Here is a 23,902-nt window from a genome sequence, read left to right as displayed (position 1 = left end):
CCTTAAATAGGCTTGATTTTTGCCTGCATACGGCTGGCAGGCCGTATGGCCAGGCAAGCCGTTTTGTGTGCCCGTTTGCTAAGGCCGTATGGCAGGCCATTTTACATACCGGTAGACCATATGGCAAGCCGTATGGCCTGCCCTGGTCAGCTGTTTTCACTGGATCGTAACTTGATTTCCTTGAACGTAACTTGCTTTCTAGTCTTTCACCGTTTTGGCTCTAGAATCTTCGTTTTAGCTCCGATTCTCTTGATTCTTTTTGCACCATCTTCGTAATCACTTGATCTTCATTTTTAACCGATGAAGCGAGTATTTTAGCGATAAATCTTGGAACTTTATTATTTTTGGGCCTCAATACCGGGGTGAAAATGTGACTTTTTAGCCGATATCATGTTTAATACTGTTTTACATCCTCAAACTGACAATTGGAACGAGAAGTGATTTAGACCTAAGACCTGTCGCGAGTATACGCTGCAAATTTAGGGAAGGAGCTGTGATGCTTTACGAAAATAATTGTACGTGTGATGACCCGTCCAAATCCATTTGGACGAATACATCATTCATCGATTTCATAGTGAGGTTTTGACCTCTATATGATACGTTTTGTAAATATTGCATTCTTTTGAAAAGGCACACCATAAATGAATATATATAAATCCAAGGTTTTCAACGTCTGATGATTTCTACGTATAGACAATCACTGTATATAATAGTTTACAATACTACATCCGTTGATAATGCAGTCAAAATAAGATACATGGTGATGATTTTGTGAATGCAAAGTTTTCTTGAATAAAGCATGTATGACTCCATGCACATAGCTTGTATAACGTATAAGCAAACAGCGGAAGACTTCTAGAAACCTGAGAATAAACATGCTTAAAAGTGTCAACACAAAGATTGGTGAGTTCATAGTTTTAATGTTGCGCATAATCTGTATATAAAGGTGAATCACAAGTTTTCAGTTGTTTCATCCAGAAATGTTTATCAAAATATTCTACGAAATTGAGCACCCTGGTAACTAAACTTAACGTATATATAATTTATACCCTTTGTATAATCATTTTAATAATACACGCTAACTAATGTGTACGCTTCTCAAATAGCATACGTCCGTTAAAAGGCTAGTGCTCTAGCTCGGACGGGGATATCAAGCCCTATGGATCCATATACTACTACTAGCGCCCACCAGTTCTTATAACTGGCAGTTACTAGTTACCAAAGCTAAGGGATTTTCGGTTCAAACTCAGTGTAGAATTTAGTATGTACTTGTATCCATTGCGTTTAAAATAAAGTGCATGTATTCTCAGCCCAAAAATATAGATTGCAAAAGCAATTAAAAGGGGAGCAAATGAAACTCACCTTAGCGGCACATAAAGTCGTTCACCGAAATATGACCGAAACTCGGAATACCAAATAACCGTAGATCTCAACCTAGAGAACATATGTTGGTCAATAAATGTCTATCAAGCTAGGTCAGGTCATAGTGTATCACAATCCTAATACTCAAGATCGACATACAAAGGTTATCAAAAGTCATTTCAAAAAGTCAATTTGACTCAATAATATAGTTGAATGATCATGGCAATCGAAACATTTTAACATTTCACATAGTTTCCCAATTCTTGTAAAATTAAACTATAGTTTTTATAAGGCTTTAAAATATGATAAAACAATCAATTTTTACAATTGCTCAACAAGACGAGACGTGCCTTATATAGAAATTCATTTACTCGATTAGTAATATTTGAAAATCCAATTTATCAATCTTATAAACAAGTTTTTTAAATATTAATTTACAGTTTCAAACACAATTTCAATTAACATTAACCATAATTCAGTTGACCATATCTTTTAATCCGTTCATCGAAATCACGCGATTTCTAAATGAGAAGTTATTGATTTTTCATCAGCTTTCCAAAAACATGCATATCATATAACTTTTATCAGTAATATTTGTATTAAATTCGTGATTCATTAACGAATAAATTTAGCATATAAACATGCATAAACATATATACTCGAGCACTAGTCAGGGATACACTATTAATATATGAAAGATAAAATATGAGTGCTCACGTATCGATATTGTGGTTCAATATTGCAGGAAAGTACGTAGACGCAACGGATATGATAAACACTATGTTGACCTCACGAGCATACCCTCGAACAATACACATACCCTCCATAGCTATAACCCGTAATTTTCTTAGCTCTATCCCGCTCATAAAACTCGTATTGAAATTATTCACTCATGACCTCGTCGTAATATTTTATGTATAATACTAATAATAATAATATTAATACTACTGATAACAATAATAAGATTAATAATAATATTAATCTTAATAATAATAATAATAATAATAATAATAATAATAATAATAATAATAATAATAATAATAATAATAATAAAATAAATAATTATATAACAGAGGGAGTAACATATAGGATATGTATGTGTGTGTACGTCGAGCAAACTGGCCAATTTATAGAATGTTTCTGAATCCTGACTGCCATGCGATCGCATGGGTTTTATGTCTATTTCTCATGCGATCGCATGGACCCAAAACCCAGCTCACAATTTTTTTGTTGTTTTGTTTGTCGACATATTTTTATAATATATATAATATATATAATTTATATTAATTAATTATATATTATATTATATTCACGTGCATAGTTGACTTTTAATTTTTGGTCCAATGACTCGTACGTTTACGCTCGACTAATGTCTCAGTTCCGGTTTCTTGAATGCATTTTCGTATGCTTAGAAAACTTGTACTTTACGTTTCGTGATTCGTACCTTTGTCAAAATATAATCTTAAATTATCAATAAACTATATTACTCAAAGTATAACTTATACATTTTAGTAACTTGGTCATTTGCTTCTATAAATCAACTCCTCGTTGTTTATTAAAATATATTTAATAATATCGAAACGTTTTATATCTAATTCAATTCTATGCATTATCACATTGTAAAATATATATTTTCGTTTAGAAAAATATAAATTTGTATATAATATTTATTTATCAAACGGAACAATAAATGGGTGTTACTATTGTTTACAAAAATAATTTCGAACCTTAATATATATATATATATATATATATATATATATATACACACACACACACACACACACACAATACATATAAATACTTTTTCTATACACGTTGCAACTTATTTATATATCAAATACAGTCAAAAAGAAAAGATTTCTTAAATCAAGGTGGACCTCTCAACAAGACTTATCACAATACTTACGGGATTTATAATTGTTGAAATATCTGCTAATCCAATCGTTGGTATTATCTTCTAATTTCGTAGATGAATATATTAAGCATATATTGAGACAAATACATTTAATCTAAAATATTATACATTTAATACTTTGATAACGTTTTCAAGTTATAATATATATACATATATATATTCATATCCATTTATATATTCGTTCGTGAATCGTCGAGCATAGTCAAAAGGGTAATTGAATGTATGAACATAGTTCCAAAATTTTCGAGACTCAACATTACAAACTTTGCTTATCGTGTCGGAATCAAATAAAGATTAAGTTTAAATTTGGTCAAAAATTTCCGGGTTGTCACAGTACCTACCCGTTAAATAAATTTCGTCCCGAAATTTGATTGGGATGGTCATGGCTGACAATAAGTATGTTTTAATGACGCATACGAGCTAAAAATTAGAGTTTTATCATCATCAAGTAATATAGAATAAACAATTTGATTACGCGAAGAGTATAAGTGAAGCTATCACAAAAGAGTGAAATGAATAAATGTAGATTCGTCATATCTTTTGACGTAGATAGGATTGATTTCTGAAGTTCAAGAGATTTGGAGAAAATCTTAATAAGATTTGATTCTTCGGTAATTAAGGAAATTAGGATTCGCTTTAAATGCGATCATCTGTTTTGATTACTCTGTCGGATATTTTACTATAAATCCACCCCCTTTGTTTCCTTATAATTCACACCTTCTATTCTTTCTCCTTTAATTCATACTTTGAATCATTTGACAATATGCTCCATCCAGTTCTGGTTCTCGATATACTTCTAACGTTCATATCTGTCATTCTTCTTTTTCACCTGCCACCAGAAGAATCTATTTACTTCTACTATACTCTTAGTTTTATAGTGTTTTTAGTTCTCTCGTGTCTTTATATTGCTATATGCATCGATATATATGGTTTTTCATTCCTGGGTTGTCGTTGGGCTTTATATCTTCCCTTATATTTCAAAGTCCCTGCTTCTATATTCTATAATCATTGTCATCCAAAATTAATGCTCTCTCTTATTTGCTGTGACTTATACTCCCATTTCTATTTTGGAGCTTCATGCTCTTGTTTTCTTCTTCCCGACTTCAATTCAAGCGAATAATGGTCCAGAATTCGTAGTTATGAATTTCGGAATGAACATAATTAATGTTCTAAGAAGGAAATTGTAATAACACGATCTTGATTTGTTAAAGTACCAGAATACTTTGGAAAAGGCCGAATCATCAAGAAAATATTTTCTTGATATGTTTAGAGGTTAAATAGAATGAAAGAGTTATGTAACATGGTTCATGATGAGGGTATGATCTGTGAACCTTTATCACGTTCCATTAGAAGCTCAGCATGACTTACTGTAATATAATCACGTTGATCAAGTGTCATTATATTATACTAACTCATGCTTCAGTTCCCAACACTACTTCAGAAACATTCATATTTTAAACTCAAATGTTTCAGAATTTAGAAACTAAAATAGTTTCTTTTATGATTTTACACAGATAGCACAAAGAAGTAAATGATTTTGGATAACAATAGTTATGAAGATATCTTCATAAACATCGAAGATATTTATAATGAAAGATATGATGATATCTTAGAATTTCTAATATCAAAAGATGATGAAGAAGATTTTGTCCGTAAAAGTTTAGAGTCAGGAGCAAGGTATTCGTTAATGACTTCAGCAGACACTGAATCATTTGGATTCTTTGAAGGCAGGTTTAGTCTTTGTGATTTGTCCACAGCCTCCTTCATGGTTTGCTCAATCCGTTTTTCAGTTCCAACTTTTCTGAGATTTGCCAACACACTATTCTTTATCATCAAACTTTTAACTGTTAAAGTCATTTACAGTTGTTGCTGCTTCATCAGTTTTTTCAACATTCAGAGTATTGATTCGTAGACTGGTTGCTTTTCAGAATTTCAGAATGAAAGCTCATAATTCTAAGAGATGAATGTTATATGTATACATATGATGTTCTAGTACAGTTTTGAATTCAAAGTATGGCATTTGAAAGATGTAAGAATTTAAGAGTGATATCTTCTGTTAAATCTTAACTTGGATTCTGATTTGTCAAAATCCGAATATGTAATCAAATTTGGGTTAAAATGGTTGTTTTGATTTCTATGAAAGAATGTATATCGTTGTGAAAGTAGTGAGTATAGTTGATAATTTGCTGAATCAAAATCGAATATATTAATTGTGACTTTATATATCTCCCGGGTATTACCTACCCGTTAAAAGTTTCACAAGTAACATTTTGTATAAAAGAATTTTCATTACAGTCTTTATGAAAATATATGTATGTATATTTTCTTCAGATGTAATACAGATTTAATGAGTTGATATCATATTAAGCTTATTTGATTTTTGGCTGGAATTAGAAATGAATAATCTCTAAACCATCAGAGATTACATAATTTTTGCGGAGTATTTCACTAATATAATCAATACTTCGTTATTCAGTTTTATTGATATTTCCTTAGTGAATCATGTTGGTGCTTATGGAACTCTTGCTAACTTCGCAAGGTACGAATGATGTTTTCTGGAAAGTTTCAAATACATCAAAAATGAAAGTGTAAAATCAAACATGTATTTGAATAATACACTTGATTTGGAATCTATTAAGTCGAAGCAGAGATTATAGTTAACGATTGTTAAGTCATTAACGAAGGATGTACATCATAACATATTAATAACATGAACTAACCGAGTAGTTAAGATTCACACGTAATAGCTTAGTACGAAAAGATTTATTTTGATCTCAAAATTCATATATATATATATATATAAAATATACATATAATTTCTTCAGGGGGAATGAGTTAATACTTCATAACTCGTTGATACGATATGCGCGTTATTGATTAGTGATGATGTTTGTGGTGATTATGGATCTGGCGGAGCTTGTGATGTTGTAGATGCTGCTGATGCTGACGGTACTGACGGTGCTGGTGATGCTGACTGTACTGTTGATGCTACTGGTAAAATAGATCTAGCTTGTAAATCGTGCACCATTCCGATCAGGGTTTTATTTCATCATTTCTATTCGCTCACTCATCTGGTTTACAATTAGAACTAGAATAAGTAATCTCTAAAACTTTTAGAAACTACATATTCTTTGCAGAATATTTCTTCGATGAAGTTATGAATCAATACTTCATCGTTTGTTGTTGTTGGTATTCCTTGGTATCTATGGTGCGTATGACGTTGATGTTCGAGGTACAGATTGTGATGTTGAGGTGTGGGATGCGGATGTTGCTGATGGTGGTAATGGTACTGTTGATGTTGCTGATGGTGGTACTGTTGATGCCGGTGATGCTGCTGGTGCTTGTAACCTTTGCACCATATTTTCCAAAGACACTACCCGAGCGCGAAGCTCGTTGACTTCTTCTATCACACCGGGGTGATTGTCGGTTCGGACGAGCGAACGAATAAGATCTAGAATTTGAGATAGTATATAATCATGACGAGATACTCTGGAAATGAGAGAGAAAATAGTGTTTCGGATAGATTCACCGGTAAGTGCTTCAGGTTCATCGCCAAGAGGGCAATGTGGTGGATGGAAAGAATCACCTTCTTTCTGTCTCCAATGATTAAGTAGGCTACGAACCCATCCCCAATTCATTCAGAATAGATGATGGCTAATTGATTGATCCATTCCGGTCACACTGCTTTCGGAACTCGAGTGGAAATCCATATCGGAATAGTTGTCGGAATCTAAAGAATTTGAACTAGATACGTGATCCATCTTGTATAATCATGGAATTTATTTTTGATATGAAATCGATTATAGGACTTAGATTGGTATTCTTCAACACATAATTTACATATGTATATATAATACCAAAATCCCATAAATTACGGAGAAATTTTCGGAAGATGACAGGAAAAGTTTACAGTAACAGATACGCTAAGATATGAATTTTGTCTATACACTATTCATGCAATAAATGCAGGTAAAGGTGTCTAGACTTAAGAATGATAAGAATGTAATTTCTGACAAGAATTGATAAGCAAAACTCGGTAAAAACAGATACGGTCATAGTCCAGACTCACTAATACATCCTAACAATTACCAGTTAAACACACTAATGTAAATTCTGGTTCCCTATGACCTCAAGCTCTGATACCAACTGTGATGACCCGTCCAAATCCATTTGGACGAATACATCATTCATCGATTTCATAGTGAGGTTTTGACATCTATATGATACGTTTTGTAAACATTGCATTCTTTTGAAAAGGCACACCATAAATGAATATATATAAATCCAAGGTTTTCGACGTCTGATGATTTCTACGTATAGACAATCACTGTATATAATAGTTTACAATACTACATCCGTTGATAATGCAGTCAAAATAAGATACATAGTGATGATTTTGTGAATGCAAAGTTTTCTTGAATAAAGCATGTATGACTCCATGCACATAGCTTGTATAACGTATAAGCAAACAGCGGAAGACTTCTAGAAACCTGAGAATAAACATGCTTAAAAGTGTCAACACAAAGATTGGTGAGTTCATAGTTTTAATGTTATATAAAGGTGAATCACAAGTTTTCAGTTGTTTCATCCAGAAACGTTTATCAAAATATTCTACGAAATTGAGCACCCTGGTAACTAAACTTAACGTATATATAATGTATACCCTTTGTATAATCATCTTAATAATACACGCAAACCAACGTGTGCGCTTCTCAAATAGCATACGTCCGTTAAAAGGCTAGTGCTCTAGCTCGGACGGGGATATCAAGCCCTATGGATCCATATACTACTACTCGCGCCCACCAGTTCTTATAACTGGCAGTTACTAGTTACCAAAGCTAAGGGATTTTCGGTTCAAACTCAGTGTAGAATTTAGTATGTACTTGTATCCATTGCGTTTAAAATAAAGTGCATGTATTCTCAGCCCAAAAATATAGATTGCAAAAGCAATTAAAAGGGGAGCAAATGAAACTCACCTTAGCGGCACATAAAGTCGTTCACCGAAATATGACCGAAACTCGAAATACCAAATAACCGTAGATCTCAACCTAGAGAACATATGTTGGTCAATAAATGTCTATCAAGCTAGGTCAGGTCATAGTGTATCACAATCCTAATGCTCAAGATCGACATACAAAGGTTATCAAAAGTCATTTCAAAAAGTCAATTTGACTCAATACTATAGTTGAATGATCATGGCAATCGAAACATTTTAACATTTCACATAGTTTCCCAATTCTTGTAAAATTAAACTATAGTTTTTATAAGGCTTTAAAATATGATAAAACAATAAGTTTTTACAAATGCTCAACAAGACGAGACGTGCATTATATAGAAATTCATTTACTCGATTAGTAATATTTGAAAATCTAATTTATCAATCTTATAAATAAGTTGTTTAAATATTAATTTACAGTTTCAAACACAATTTCAATTAACGTTAACCATAATTCAGTTGACCATATCTTTTAATCCGTTCATCGAAATTACGCGATTTCTAAATAAAAAGTTATTGATTTTTCGTCAGCTTTCCAAAAACATGCATATCATATACCTTATATCAGTAATATTTGTATTAAATTCGTGATTCATTAACGAATAAATTTAGCATATAAACATGCATAAACATATATACTCGAGCACTAGTCAGGGATACACTATTAATATATGAAAGATAAAATATGAGTGCTCACGTATCAATATTGTGGTTCAATATTGCAGGAAAGTACGTAGACGCAACGGAGATGATAAACACTAGGTTGACCTCACGAGCATACCCTCGAACAATACCCATAACCTCCATAGCTATAACCCGTAATTTCCTTAGCTCTATCCCACTCATAAAACTAGTATTGAAATTATTCACTCATGACCTCGTCGTAATATTTTATGTATAATACTAATAATAATAATATTAATACTACTGATAATAATAATATTAATCTTAATAATAATAATAATAATAATAATAATAATAATAATAATAATAAAATAAATAATTATATAACAGAGGGAGTAACATATAGGATATGTGTGTGTGTGTGTACGTCGAGCAAACTGGCCAATTTATAGAATGTTTCTGAATCCTGACTGCCATGCGATCGCATGGGTTTTATGCCTATTTTTCATGCGATCGCATGGCCCCAAAATCCAGCTCACAATTTTGTTGTTGTTTTGTTTGTCGACATATTTTTATAATATATATATATATATATATAATATATATAATTTATATTAATTAATTATATATTATATTATATTCACGTGCATAGTTAACTTTTAATTTTTGGTCCGATGACTCGTACGTTTACGCCCGACTAATGTCTCAGTTCTGGTTTCTCGAATGCATTTTCGTATGCTTAGAAAACTTGTACTTTACGTTTCGTGATTCGTACCTTTGTGAAAATATAATCTTAAATTATCAATAAACTATATTACTCAAAGTATAACTTATACATTTTAGTAACTTGGTCATTTGCTTCTATAAATCAACTCCTCGTTGTTTATTAAAATATTTTAATAATATCGAAACGTTTTATATCTAATTCAATTCTATGCATTATCACATTGTAAAATATATATTTTCGTTTAGAAAAATATAAATTTGTATATAATATTTATTTATCAAACGAAACAATAAATGGGTGTTACTATTGTTTACAAAAATAATTTCGAACCTTAATATATATATATATATATATATATATATATATATATATATATATATATATATATATATATATATACACACGTTGCAACTTATTTATATATCAAATACAGTCAAAAAGGAAAGATTTCTTAAATCAAGGTGGACCTTTCAACAAAGACTTATCACAATACTTACGGGATTTATAATTGTTGAAATATCTGCTAATCCAATCGTTGGTATCATCTTCTAATTCCGTAGATGAATATATTAAGCATATATTGAGACAAATACGTTTAATCTAAAATATTATACATTTAATACTTTGTTAACGTTTTCAAGTTATAATATATATATATATATATATATATATATATATATATATATATATATATATATATATATATATATATATATATATATATATATTCATTTATATATTCGTTCGTGAATCGTCGAGCATAGTCAAAAGGGTAATTGAATGTATGAACATAGTTCCAAAATTTTCGAGACTCAACATTACAAACTTTTCTTATCGTGTCGGAATCATATAAAGATTAAGTTTAAATTTGGTCGAAAATTTTCGGGTTGTCACAGTACGACTCCGTTTATTTGAGAAGAAACCGGTCAGCGAAAGTTAGAAGGCACTGATATAATATTGCAGACGGCGAAAAGAAAAATCATTTTCAACAAAGATTGATGAAAGCTCATAATTGGTAGAAACTTTATCCCAATAAATGAAGAAAACCGATAGATTTTCATGTAAGGGAAAGATCTCTCCTTGGAAAGGTATCATCCGTTACTGTAAACAAAGAAGTTACGCCTAGTGGGATTTCGAAATTGTAGTTGAATTAGAAAGTGGTGTATAATTTATCATTACTTGAGAAGTTTGATGCAAATTATGACACTTTCCAAGTGTCATCGATTAGAAAGTGTTTAGTCGATAGAGTTACTATTTTACCGCTTTCAGAGATTTCGGAAGATATAATATTGGAGGTTTTAGAATAAGCGATTTAGGTTGTAGACCTCAAATGAAGTAATGCGGAAACAAGTCAGTAATCTTGTTAAAGGTTCATAGAGGTCCAAGAAAAGGGTCAGAATATTTTTCTTAGGGAGCCCGGAGAGTGATTGAAAGCTTATTTTTTTATCCGTTTATCGAAGAATGGAATGTGAGGACATGAACAGCCTAACGGGGGGAGAGTTGTAACAGCCCGAGCTTCCAACACCGTGTGCGCCGTGCATATATTTAGTGCGCACCACGCACACAAGCGATGAGCAGAGGGGCAGTTTTGTCAATTGGAAGATAATGGAGTGGTGTAATATGTAAACTTCAAGTTAAAATTAAGAGAGGATTCCAGAAAATTCATTTTTCGTCTCTGGAAAGCTAGGGAGATTAGAGAGAGAAATATGGCGAAAGGGAGAGATAGAGATAGCTTGAAGATAAGGAGCTAATTTAAGGAAATTGAATCTAGGATTGGTGGGATTGATCAGTTGAAGCATACATCATCTCAAAGGATTCCGAATTTCAGTTTCTTCCATAATCTTCTTACCTCAATGTAAGAACCCTAACTTTCTTGTTTCGTTATTTTGGGGGGTTTTGTTGAATTCTTATGGTTTTGGGTGTTTTGGTTTTGTAATTGATGTAGATAATGTCAAAGTTTAAAGAATATGTTTTAACGCTAAAGCTTTAATTTTGGTGTTAGGAGTTACAAGTTGTTGATGTTGTGATTTAATAAAGTGTGATTACTAGTGATTATGTTTTATAAGATGACTAGTTCTAAAGCTTGATGTGGTAAGTTAAATATTGTCATCTTTGACTGTAAATGCAATGATAATGTACTTTAGAGACTTGAATGGAGTAATTTGAGTAGTAAGTATTTGTTAGAGGCATTTTGTAGTCAAAGATTTTAAAAGTGTCAAAATGGGTATGCAGCAATTGGAGTTTATTGAGAAGAAGTGTTGTGAATTAGCACGCTTCTTGACTTAAAGGAATAGAGCTAAAAGCTTGTTTAGTGAGTAATGAGCATTGTATGTTGCAAGTATGATTGTAGGTTTCTAAGGAAGCTTGTATGATTATTTCACCATATAGGCGCTAATTGCAAGGTGAGTACATGGGTGGGTAAAATAGGTCATACGTCTTGACTTGCACTTGTGCAAGTGATGACGTATGTTTTTTGGGGATGGGTCCCCAATTTTTATGTGTAGCTTGGTTGATGACCATGGTGTTAGCTTATGATATTGTTTGCAGGTGGTTAATCAGCCTTGTGTAGTTACCACATTCGATAGTAGGTTGTGGTTCCTTAGCACGCGGAGTAGAAGGTAATCTTTACATTTTATGTTGCATTACTTAATTGGTAGTTTTTACTATTCACATGCACTTGTACTCACTAAGCGATATGCTTAACCTGTGTAGTGTTTTACCTTGTATGTAGGCTATAGTGGCGTTAGCTCGAAAGGAACGGATAAAGTATAGCATAGAGGTACTTGAAGACTCGTCTTGGTAAGTGGATGCTCATTTTTCATCCTCGCGAAGATATTGGCCACTTGAATGTAAAACACCCATGGTAGTAGTTGTGTCGTATTCACTTTGTGTCTTTGAAGTTTTAGTGTCGAAAATATATGAGGTTTTGTCTTGATGGTTATATTGTTGGGTTATGGTTAAGTCAATTGTATGTGAGTTTGGAGTCGAAGTTTAATGAAGTCGGAGTTGTTTGTTTTTGTTTAGATTAAAATGATTGTAGCGGGTAGTTGAAGTTTTGATTAATTTAAAATGCAGAAAATTGAAGTAATGATATGTGTCTTTAATTATCTTGAAGGGTTGGGATTCAAAGTTTGAATGTGTCGAATGTCGTTGTATGTATAAAGAAGGATTGTAACGTAAAATCGTTGCGTTTATCAGGACGGTTATGTTTTATTGCAAGTGTAGTAAAGGTTTAAAAATTGTTTTGGTGTTAAAACGGGTCAGGTCTATTCTATGGTTGATTTCTACTTCATCAGCTGCGAATTCGGGTATTATCATTTATTATTCACCTTATATTAAGTAAGTTGATTGATTTTTACCAAACTTCAGTTTGGTTATATGATCTAAAGTCTCATGTAATAACGGTTTTATTTACGAAAAAAAATAATTATACAAATAATAACTTGAATAATCTTTATTCAACCTCCATCAAGTGGTATCCTTGAATAATCTTTGTTTTAGTTGAATTAAGCTCAAGTATTGTGGTTTTGGATGTTTAGTTTCTTAAGGTACAATGTAAGTTCATTTTGACTAATTTATGTAAACTGACGTACAATAATTTTTGTAGTCATTTATGTTTATTTGAAAGGTTAATGATCTTAACGTCCATACAAAATGTAATACTCTAAAGTAACATATAAAGCTTGAGAAATGGGTTGTCCGCTGAATTGGTGTCAAAAGGGTCAAAATGGAAGAGGCAGGGTATAACAGTGATAAAGTAAAGCTAGATCTTTGGATTGCGAGCTGAATGGGTGTGATGATGTGTTAAACCAAAATATTTAGGGCATTGTAGTTAGGCTATGTGAAGTTGAAGATATGGACATTGGAGGTTGCTATACAAGTATTGAGACTGTTACACCAATAATGCGGCGATGGTGTCCGGCGATACTGTATGTTCTAAATGCTACTAATAAAATAAATCAATGTTATGATATTTTAAATAGGGTATATTCATTTTCATATTATGAGCACACAACTCAAGTTATGACTTTGATTTGGTCAAAAATATGCAAGTTATTTTCATTTTTCTTAAAATATGCAATTTGTTTTCTTTATATTGTTTTTGGTACAAGTATTTTTAGACTATTAATTAGTTATATGATAGAAAAAACTTCAACCATAATTTAATGCATATGTCAGGAATAAGAATTGGTTTTAAATAGTTGTTATTAACCTCTATTTTTTATGTGTGTATCTATTATAAAATTAGAGTCAGTTAAACCAAATGCCTATTTTTTATGTGTATCTATTATAAAATTAGAGTCAGTTAAACCAAATGCCTTAACACAACTATGCACAAAGGAAACTATTGTGTTGGCGTTGTTGGCTATGTTGGAGTTGCTAAATCTAAAATGACCCGAAAATAAAAGAAATTGTTTTGTTTGTCTCATGTGCTGATGCTCAATATTAATGTTGTAAAGTTTTAAGATACGAGTAATCCTAAACATTCAAGAATTGGGTCTATTTCCTTTAATAAAATCGCTAAAACCATATATCAACGTACATTAATAGTTAAACTAAAACTATTGAGGATGACAAGAATATTATAAACTGTTTATTTATATATATATATATATATATATATATATATATATATATATATATATATATATAGAGAGAGAGAGAGAGAGAGAGAGAGAGAGATATTTAATCAAGAGTGAAGCACTTTTTTCGGGGGAAGTGGAGGGAAGTAAATTTTTTTCGTTTTTTCGAAGAAAAAAAATTCAGGCATCAAGATCACATGAAAATATGAACATTTAAAAAAGACATTTTGTGATGAATGTTATTATTTTGACGGAAAAAACGCTCGAAGAGAAAAATAACATGCATCATGTATAATATTATGCTTCTGAGTTTTTTTTAGGGTTTAAAAATTAGGGTTTAGTAATTAGGGTTTAGAAATTAGGAGGTTAAAAATTAGGGTTTACCTATTAGGGTTTAGAAACTAGGGTTTAGGGTTTAGAATTTACGGTTTAGGGTTTAGATTGAATTTTTAACACGAACGGTTTAGAATTTAGGGTTTTGGGTTTAGGGACTAGGGTTTACTTATAAAAAGATTTTGTTAAAGATATCTTACATATATAATTTATGAATATAATATAAAAAAGATATGAAAAAAGTAAAAGATTACAAGTAAAATGTAATTGTATGTAATTTATGAATATAATATAAAAAAGAAATGAAAAAAGTAAAGGATTACAAAGTAAAATTTAAGAATGATAACTTTTAAACTGCATATACAATTAAATTGAGAATTTCGTGAAATAATCGACGCAAGTTCGAATCCTACCGGGAGGTTTTATCTAGGATTCTGTTGTGGTGACAAGGTGTATGCCATAAGCCACTCGGTATAATCCAAAGTACAACGGGTACGTATGCGCGATGGTGTGTGAAGAGTTTCCTCCTAACGTGTATGTGTATGTGTGTTAAATATGATCGCAAAGGTGGTTAATTCCCCTCTGGATGATGCCGATACTGTCGTCCAAAAAAACCTATTTAGCCAAATTTGTTTCAAAGAGAATTCAAGATTGAATTGAGTTTTAACTCTCCTAAAGTACACCTCTACTTTATACCGGAAGGGCCGAAACTAGAATTATGAAACAAGTTCTAGTACAACGAGAAATTTTCATCTCCAATTTAGACGCTAAGTGTGTGTGGTATTTGGATCCGGTTGAATCGATAGTTCATTACAAATTCATTGAGTTAGACCTTCTAATCTTTGGACATATTTATTTAGAGCGGATGGTGCGTTCGGTGACATTTCAGTGTCTTTGAAAGACACTGTAAGTGACTGAGGAGAGAGACACATGAGGTGTCGTGTAGTGTTCATTCCCAATATCCACCTTCCGACCTAACTTTCCTTGACTTCCTTGGCATTCCGGGTGGACACTTCAAACGATCACGTCCAAATAATTCTTCGTTTGGATTTTGGTTCTTCGATTTGTATTTCTTGTCTTTCATCATCCCTATTCAAGTCAATCAGATCAGCTTGCTCTCCTTCCTCATCAAGCGGTCGGTACCTTGCATTATGACTACCAATAACAATCGGATTAGGATGTAACCACTTCGACTTTGTTTTCAAAAAATTCCAATCTTTGTAACTTGCAAATCCTCTCACCTCATTGTGATTAACTTCTTCACAACGAACTTTAAAATCCCCATCGTTCCCGCCACTCCTACAATCACCCTTCAATTTATTAACTATCCCGTTGTTTATTGACAATCGGGATTCAATTTTGTCCATTTGCTTGATAACAAATCTTTGATACAAATATAAATTGGACCGCATTTGTTGTACTCTTCATGAACTTGATACCAAAAGGATGATCCTAAAGCAATTATATTTAAATTAGTTACAACGATATAATTTTTATATACATAAATATATATTTCGACTATATATATATATATATATATATATATATATATATATATATATATATATATATATATATATATACTTTTTTAATAGTTTCCGACCCACGAATCTTTCGAAACCGTGACCTAACTTTCGGCCAAGCGTAACTCCTCTTCTTCATGACAACTATGTTGAACGACCTTCGGTTTCGCCCTGACGGTTCGGCCATTTTTTGTTTCCCTTTAACCTTTTTTTAGAAGATGTAGGCGTTTCAACCTCGTCTTCGAACGATAATGGGGTTGATTCACTTGTAGATTGTGGTTGATGTAGTGATTGATTGTTGGCTCGATTCCTCCATAACATAAACGCGTTCATCTCATCGGGTGAGATTTTTGAAATAGGTGTGTTACCTTTCCACGTACCACCACCAAATGAAGGAGGTCTACTCGGAATCGGAGCGGGCCAATTCCTTGACTAGAAAAAAGATTGTTTGGGTTGTAGGGAGAGTTTTAATTATTTGGATTGTAGGGAGTGTTTGGTTGATTTGGGTTGCTGACCATTTTGTTAATGTTTTTTTGTAAAATGAGAATGTAGTTGTGAAATGAGAAGATTGAATTGTATATCTTACATTATATAAACCGTGTGACAATAATTCTACGTGTCAACTCCTCATTGATTCCTGCCACGTGTCAACTCTTTCTTTAATTCTGCCACGTGTCACTCTATTAGTTATTTCCATATATTAATTAAATTATTAGATTTTCTAATTTAATGAAATATACAGATTTCATTACCTAAAATATTATAATTATAATATCATATAATGTTATAATTAGATAATACCAGTAATAACTTTAAGTTTATAACTTTTTAGGGGCGTGTTTATCGATTATTTGTCAATTAAAATTAAACTGATTCCAACGGACGAGCTCATAATGTATGCATTAGTATTCAATATTAATGTTTTCGATACAAATGTTATCAGTAATTAATGATTTTTTGTAATTGTATTACACATTTGATAAGTATCAAAATTAACGTTATCGACTAATAATTTATACAAATGTCGTGCAATATTGTATATATAATAAATGTAAATATATCCGTTGCAAAATTAAAGAAAATAAAAAAAAAAAGTTAAACCCACCGTCGATTAAGTAATGCTGGGTCACCGACGGTGGCGATCGACAGTGAAGTGGTGTCGTTAAAGTTCTTGTACCCGGCGTCGTTACTCAAAAACGGTGGAGACTTGGTTGACACCGGGTGCTCTTAGATGGTCGAACATTTTTGGGATCATTCCCTCCTCTCTTTCTCAATTTTCCTATGGTTGGTATTCGGGCATTGGAATCAGGAATCAAAATTTTGAATGCTAATTATGTTTAAATTTGTACATACTCCGTATAAAATTAAATGTAAGCATCAAGGGTATCAGACGATTTGATTGGATTGGGGTAAAATAAAAAAAGAAAAAGTAGCAGGGGGGAAAGGTACGGGGGAGATTGTCGGACTGCAAGGGTATTGAAACGACGTCACATTGACGGCTGATCTCCTGGATCGTTAAACACACTATCATGCCTGCTTTTCCTTGGGCTGCTCACTTTATTCATAAATAAGTCACCTCTTTATAAATATAAGTCGTCTCTTTTCGAATTGTTCTACTGTAGTATTTATTCATTATTTGTATTCTACAAATGAAACAAACACGGAGTAATATATTATCTATCTATAAAGTATTCATCCACAAGACCACAACTACAAAGTTCGTACTTTTCTTACTACAGGTACGGTTAAAAAAGAGGGTATAATAATAGATACTTTGAATTATTTTTTGAAGGTAACACTTTTTTTATAAAGTACTTCAACCTAACCGCTGATTAGATGCACGAAATATAAAGATAAAACAAGAATACAATTTATGTTGTAGATCGTAAAATCACAAATCAATTATCAAAGAGAATTTGTAAGTGTTTTCTGTGTTAGTTTGAAAGCATTCTCCCTCTAGTAGTGTCTTATTAGAGGAGCAATAAAATTTTAACTGCCGTTCAAAAAAAGAAAAAAAAGTTTGAAAGCATTCTTCTCTTTTCTAGTTTATTGGACTCATATTAAAATTTGAAGTTATCAATTATATTTGTAAAATGACAATACGTGGCAAATTATATATAATAGAAATAGAAATAAAGAGTACAAACTAAATTAGATGTACATCTTTAGGAGAATTTAAATCTATTCCAAAATAGTCGCCACTAGCCACATACATATTCTGATAGTGATAGTGATAGTTTGAACACGAAAATTTAATTCGTTTACTTGTTTACCTCAAATTTTATTGAACCTCTCAAATTTTAATATAAAGGTTAAAACCTCAACAAACAATGTGTTACACAAGTTTACATTTACATTTATAAGATGGATCAAGAAGCAGTTTATACATCAACAATGTATTTAACATACAAACCGACTAATGATACGTACGGATTCTAACTTCAAAAATTATCAAATATACCTATGGTGCGACTTGAAGTAAATGTTGGAATACATGGAAAGGAAAAATAACGCGACAACATTTGCAAAAAGAGTAAGGCCGAGGCTTCACTAATTGCATAACCCCTCAAACTAGCGATCGCACCAAACAAAATGTTGCTCGGTGTCATGTATTGCAACAAAAGCACGAACCAAAACATCTAATCGCCTCAAATTAACAAATACATTTTATCAGCCAAGAAATCATCCTGAAATAGCCTAGTGGTTGATGTTCATATTCTCATATGAGGTCTCAGGTTCACACCTAACTAGTAGCATATCTTGAGGTTGAGGTGGTAGATGATCACGAGATAACTCGATTAGATCACACACATCTAAGTAAAAATATTCGCCCTCCCCGAATAGCCTAGGCTGGACAGTTTATCCATTTAGTTTATCAATCAAAAACACGACACCATTCCTAGAATAAGTAGAATCAAGAGCCTAGCAATTACGACCCGAGTCGTGGTTCGTATCACTAATGGGACCCTAAATAATTGAAATTGAAATGCGAATCGATAAATGAGAAAATTTCACTTGATTTGAAAAGCATCTATCAGGCAATGCAAAATATGAAATTATTTCAAGAGTTGAACATAAAAGCCAAACAAACACACCTAGTGTTACACTTGCATATATAAGCTTTCATGTCACCATTTTTTTCTATTTCTATCAAGCAGAAACAGGTTCTTCCTGTTTCGGTTCATCTTCACTACCAACATGTCCATTTTGTAACATGTTGTCCTCGGACGGCATATTCTTCAACGCTTTCCTGCTACCTTCAACTTTCCATAAATCCCACACGCGCGTTTTGGGTGGCGGTTTTGAATCTGCAATTGGTGCAACTAAACCAGGCTTCCCGTCATCAATTACTTCATCCACCAAACCGTATGCTTTTGCCTCCCACGCGTTCATAAAATAATCACGGTCTGTATCAGCTTCAACCTGCACAGAGACTGTGGATTACATATAGTGAAATAAAATAAAAAATAAAAAATATATACATATAAAATTGAAAAGTATACCTTTTCGTAAGGAGTTCCGGAGACTTTGGAGATAATTTTGTTCACTTTAACCTTGTGGTAAACCATTTCTCTTATTCGTATGCTCATGTCTGTAGCCTAATTATATACATACAAACATATTTCAACAATGGTCCATAATTTAACTATGTGTATGAATGAATGTAATATTTGTATGTAAAAACAAGTGTATTAAAAGGCGAAATTGGTGCTTACGTTTCCTCCAGCCTTTCCAAGTGGTTGATGAATCATGACCCTAGAATTAGGCATACAATATCTCTTCCCTTTGGTACCGCAAGCAAGAAGGAATGCACCCATGGATGCTGCTAGCCCAACACAAACTGTCGATATATCTGCTTTGCATAACTTCATCGCATCGTATATCCCCATTCCTTCACATCATCATCAAATACAGCAAAAATTACTACTCCGTAATTAACATGTTAATTATCGGAAAACTAACCAATATTCCCGCTATATTATATAAAAAAGGGTAAACATAATAGGTTTTCTCTGTTCAGGTCAACCTCGGCCAACGGGCAAAACTTGGTCAAACTCGACATTAATCAGGATTACTCGGCCAAACTCAAACTCAGTCAACATTTTAATATTAGAGTCTTGATGTTATTTGAAAGTTTGGGCCGTTTTATGTTTCTAAACAACTACGCTTACGTTTATGATTTTAGTCCATACCTATATATAAACATATAATTTCGAATTATATTATTTATTCGTAAAAACTTCAAATCCGAGTACTGACTTGGTGTAGTATTTGCTACAAGGTCCTTGGATGCCCGGGTAGCCTAACAAGTCTTAAAATCTTGCCAACGACAAAACAGTTGCTTGTGTCCAACTAAATATAAAAAAATGGTTACGAACGAAAATCAAACATAGACAATTCATTTTCTTAAATTTATCAGTCACGTGTCTCGTTCCAACATAGTATAATCGTCCACAAGACTCGAGCAAAATTATTAGTAATCAGAAAGTTAAAAATAATAAGGTTTATCTCTGTCACATTCCTATATTCTTCATGTCTCAAATTTCTGTAACCCTCACAACAACGAAAAAAAGCCCACATTTATATCTCTGTTTCTTCAATATGTAATATTGTATACTAAAGAAATCAGTAGGACCTATAGAACCCGTATATCAAACTTAAAAATCTTGAAATCATTAATTGGAAACTCTTTTACATTGGTGATGACTTATAGTGCATTTATCTTTTCAGTAACCAATTAATTATTCGACAACCATTATGTATCTAGCCTGAAGTATTACATGTTAATGTATGCTGTTTTATCATCATTTCTTTGGAGTTATTTTCTCCACGAATCTTATAAAAAAAATAAAATAATAACCAAGATAATCAATTGTATACTAAAGCAAGTATGCGTACCAGCAGTAACAGAACCACCGGGTGAATTGATGAACAACTTAATATCTTTTTTATCATCTTCTGCGTCAAGAAACAACAATTGGCTGATTATGAAATCAGCTGACATATCGTCCACCTGCACAATCCCATTCTCGTCATATTAACTCACTTAATTATATAATATGATAAATGTATATTATGTTTTAGCCAAATTTACTATCCACTACATATACAAAAATTTATATAATATACAACTTTTCGATAATTTGAGAGCCATGTCACAAACTCACAATTAATCATCGATGTTACATTTCATTTTGATATCCATGTCAACCACCACAATTTTATCTCCCTACTTTGTGATGTGGATAGTACTGAATCCCCCTAATCAAGTCACTAATCGATTCATAACTTGTGTGGCCATATAAACATTAATGTTTTGGTAAGACATAAGGTGTGTATAAGTATGTCGACGAATTACAAGGTTCTTGGTTTAAAGTTCAAACACCACTTAATCAATATCGCTCGCATACTTTAGGTAAATAGGGTTTAACCTTAGCGTCACATTTATGAGAACCTATCAGACTACAAGGTAGAGAGAGGACTTTCTCTGCCTAAACGTAGATAAACGATTCTTTTTCCCCAAGTGAAGGACTAATTGTCTACATCTTACCTCCCGACACCTCACACACGCGGGATTCGGTATTGTAGTTATTGTATAACCATTTAAAATCTGAATTGTATTAAACCCTTGAATATAATATAGTTGGATCCATAATGTTTAAGATTGACATAAATGGCATATATGGTCATGATTTAATGCCTCACATTAAGTAGGGAGTGCTCGTTTTTTATTTCATGTTGCCTACCAAGTCACCCCTATCTCCCTTTTTAGAGATACCATGAGTATAAGCCCAAGGACTCGCTGATTAGGAAGTAAGAAAGCTTGACGAACTTATTCTAAGTTCCATGAGTGGATGCATTTAGATTAACAACAAACCAAAAGTCTTGATACTGACAATAAATACAGTTCTCATGTTCTCAGATTAATGAATTTCTTATGTATATACAAAATTCCAAACCCTAACCATGTATAAACTATATTAATGGCAGTAATGAGGTGCTACAAGGTTATGTTTATAAAGGGGCAACTCCAAAATGCACAAAATCAAAACCCCATCAAGAAAAAAAAAAAAAATCAATCCTCAATAGAAATAAGTATGTTCTACAAGCTACAGTACAACTAAAAGGGGGAAATTGCAACTTTAAAGTATGTATCTAATAGCAATAATTAGGTCACCAATTTCAACAAATTTATGTGAAAACAGTACCTGGGATCCCAAGAAAACGATGCGTTGACGAAGAAGCATATTAGTTGTATCAAGTTCTTCAAATTTAGGCATCCAAGTTGGAGCTGAAGATGATACATCCCAATTACTTGATAAAGTTTGAGTCTTGAAAGCTTTAACACTTAACGAAGGCCTGCTATTATTAGAAGATAACAAATGGGTGTGTGATGATAATTGTATTTTAGGGTTTTTGTGGAAAATGGTTTTTGTTTTTGGAAAAATAGGTGCTGGTGATGATGTATACGCCGCTGATACACAAGCGTTCTCCATCTTCCTTTTGGTTGGGTGTAGTGGTGTGGTGTAATTTGGTGTTAGTGTTGTGTTGTTATTATCCTTTTCCTATTTGGGTTTGGATAGATGATTTTGATTTCACACGCTACCCATGTTTTTATCACAAGTTTAGACACCCCTAGTAGTCGAATTGTATAGCGGATTACAACTACAATAACACTAATTAACAATTCGAACACCCCTCCAAATTCCAAAACCTTCGTCTAAGCTAAAGAAACCTTGAAAGTACAAGTTGATTCAAGGAGCATAATTGAAACAATTGAGCAAATCTTAAGAAACATTTTGGCAAACAATAAAAATTTTGAAATCATTTACAAAAACAGTATCTTGTATGGAAAAATTACAAAACGAGTATAACCAGTCTTCTTCACAAGACTGATTTTGTACAACTCAACCTAAACCAGTTTTACCAATGACGATTTAGGGTTACGTGTAGAATTAGAAGAAACCGGCTTTCGAAAGAGGGTTTGGTGTACCTTTTCTGACCACTTATGTAACCGAATTTTTCAAGACCGGGTTTATTCCAACTTTATCTCGACCTGTGACCATACTTTAACCCAAACCCTAACCCGGATTAGATAATTACGGTTTATTCATTACAATATCTATATATATCTAAAACATAAAACACATATAAAAATATAACAGTTTTACATAATTATTTTAAAATGACAGGTGATTGGAATTTTTTTGATGTTTCGGTGAATTTTAAAATATGCCTTAAATTAATTAAACCTTAACCCTACTTTACTCTGTCTATATAAACAACTCTCCCTACCTACATTTCACTTACACTCACGTTTCACCGTCTCTAATACCTTCGCTCTACCAAATAGTTTCAATCTAGATGACAACTATTTTCTGCAGATGTGGCAAACGTGATGTAATCAAAACTTCATGGACAGATGACAATCCTGGTCATGGGTTTTACAGTGTCCTGATTTTCCGGTACAATTGACTCATATTCTTTAACGTTGTTTTCGGTTTATAATATGATTAAGATATTCGTTTTTTGTTCATAGAGGCCTCGTAATTGCAGTTGGCTTGTACGACCAAAAACCCATCCCTAAATGGGCAACAATAATTCTATTAGAACAACGGGAGAAAAATGATATTTTTCAACGAAAACTGATTATCACGGAAGTTGCTCTTAAGATTGCTGAAGCAGCAAAGAAAAAGATGAAGCCATTTTTTTTCTAGTTGGATAGCATTTATGTTGTTTTATTTTTATGTGTAAAATAGGTTGCTATGATAACCTGCTTCAAATACATTTCAAATACTTATAACTTAAAAACATACAATCTCAAAAGACAAATAT

General features: G+C 32.4%; 1 protein-coding gene and 1 long non-coding RNA gene across 2 annotated transcripts; one reads left to right on the top strand and one right to left on the bottom strand.

Annotated features, from left to right (window-relative positions):
* The first annotated feature begins 11,310 nt into the window (after positions 1 to 11,310).
* Positions 11,311 to 13,152, top strand: LOC139892155 (uncharacterized). Its single transcript, XR_011773998.1, has 3 exons — positions 11,311 to 11,482; positions 12,175 to 12,245; positions 12,359 to 13,152. It is a non-coding gene; the product is annotated as an uncharacterized lncRNA (long non-coding RNA).
* Positions 13,153 to 19,063: 5,911 nt separating this feature from the next.
* LOC139892154 (ATP-dependent Clp protease proteolytic subunit 3, chloroplastic) lies at positions 19,064 to 22,686 on the bottom strand. Its single transcript, XM_071875194.1, has 5 exons — positions 22,276 to 22,686; positions 20,966 to 21,080; positions 19,783 to 19,958; positions 19,570 to 19,665; positions 19,064 to 19,489 (listed from the first exon to the last, which is right to left on the bottom strand). The coding sequence occupies exons 1-5, from the start codon at positions 22,561 to 22,563 to the stop codon at positions 19,217 to 19,219; spliced, it is 948 nt and encodes a 315-aa protein (XP_071731295.1). The 5' UTR covers positions 22,564 to 22,686; the 3' UTR covers positions 19,064 to 19,216.
* Between the last annotated feature and the right edge of the window lie 1,216 nt (positions 22,687 to 23,902).

This window comes from Rutidosis leptorrhynchoides, chromosome 2 (assembly GCF_046630445.1).
Source record: "Rutidosis leptorrhynchoides isolate AG116_Rl617_1_P2 chromosome 2, CSIRO_AGI_Rlap_v1, whole genome shotgun sequence".
Taxonomy (NCBI): domain Eukaryota; kingdom Viridiplantae; phylum Streptophyta; class Magnoliopsida; order Asterales; family Asteraceae; genus Rutidosis; species Rutidosis leptorrhynchoides.
The sequence above is the reverse complement of the archived record's forward strand: the minus strand, read 5'-3'. Positions and strand labels throughout refer to the sequence as shown.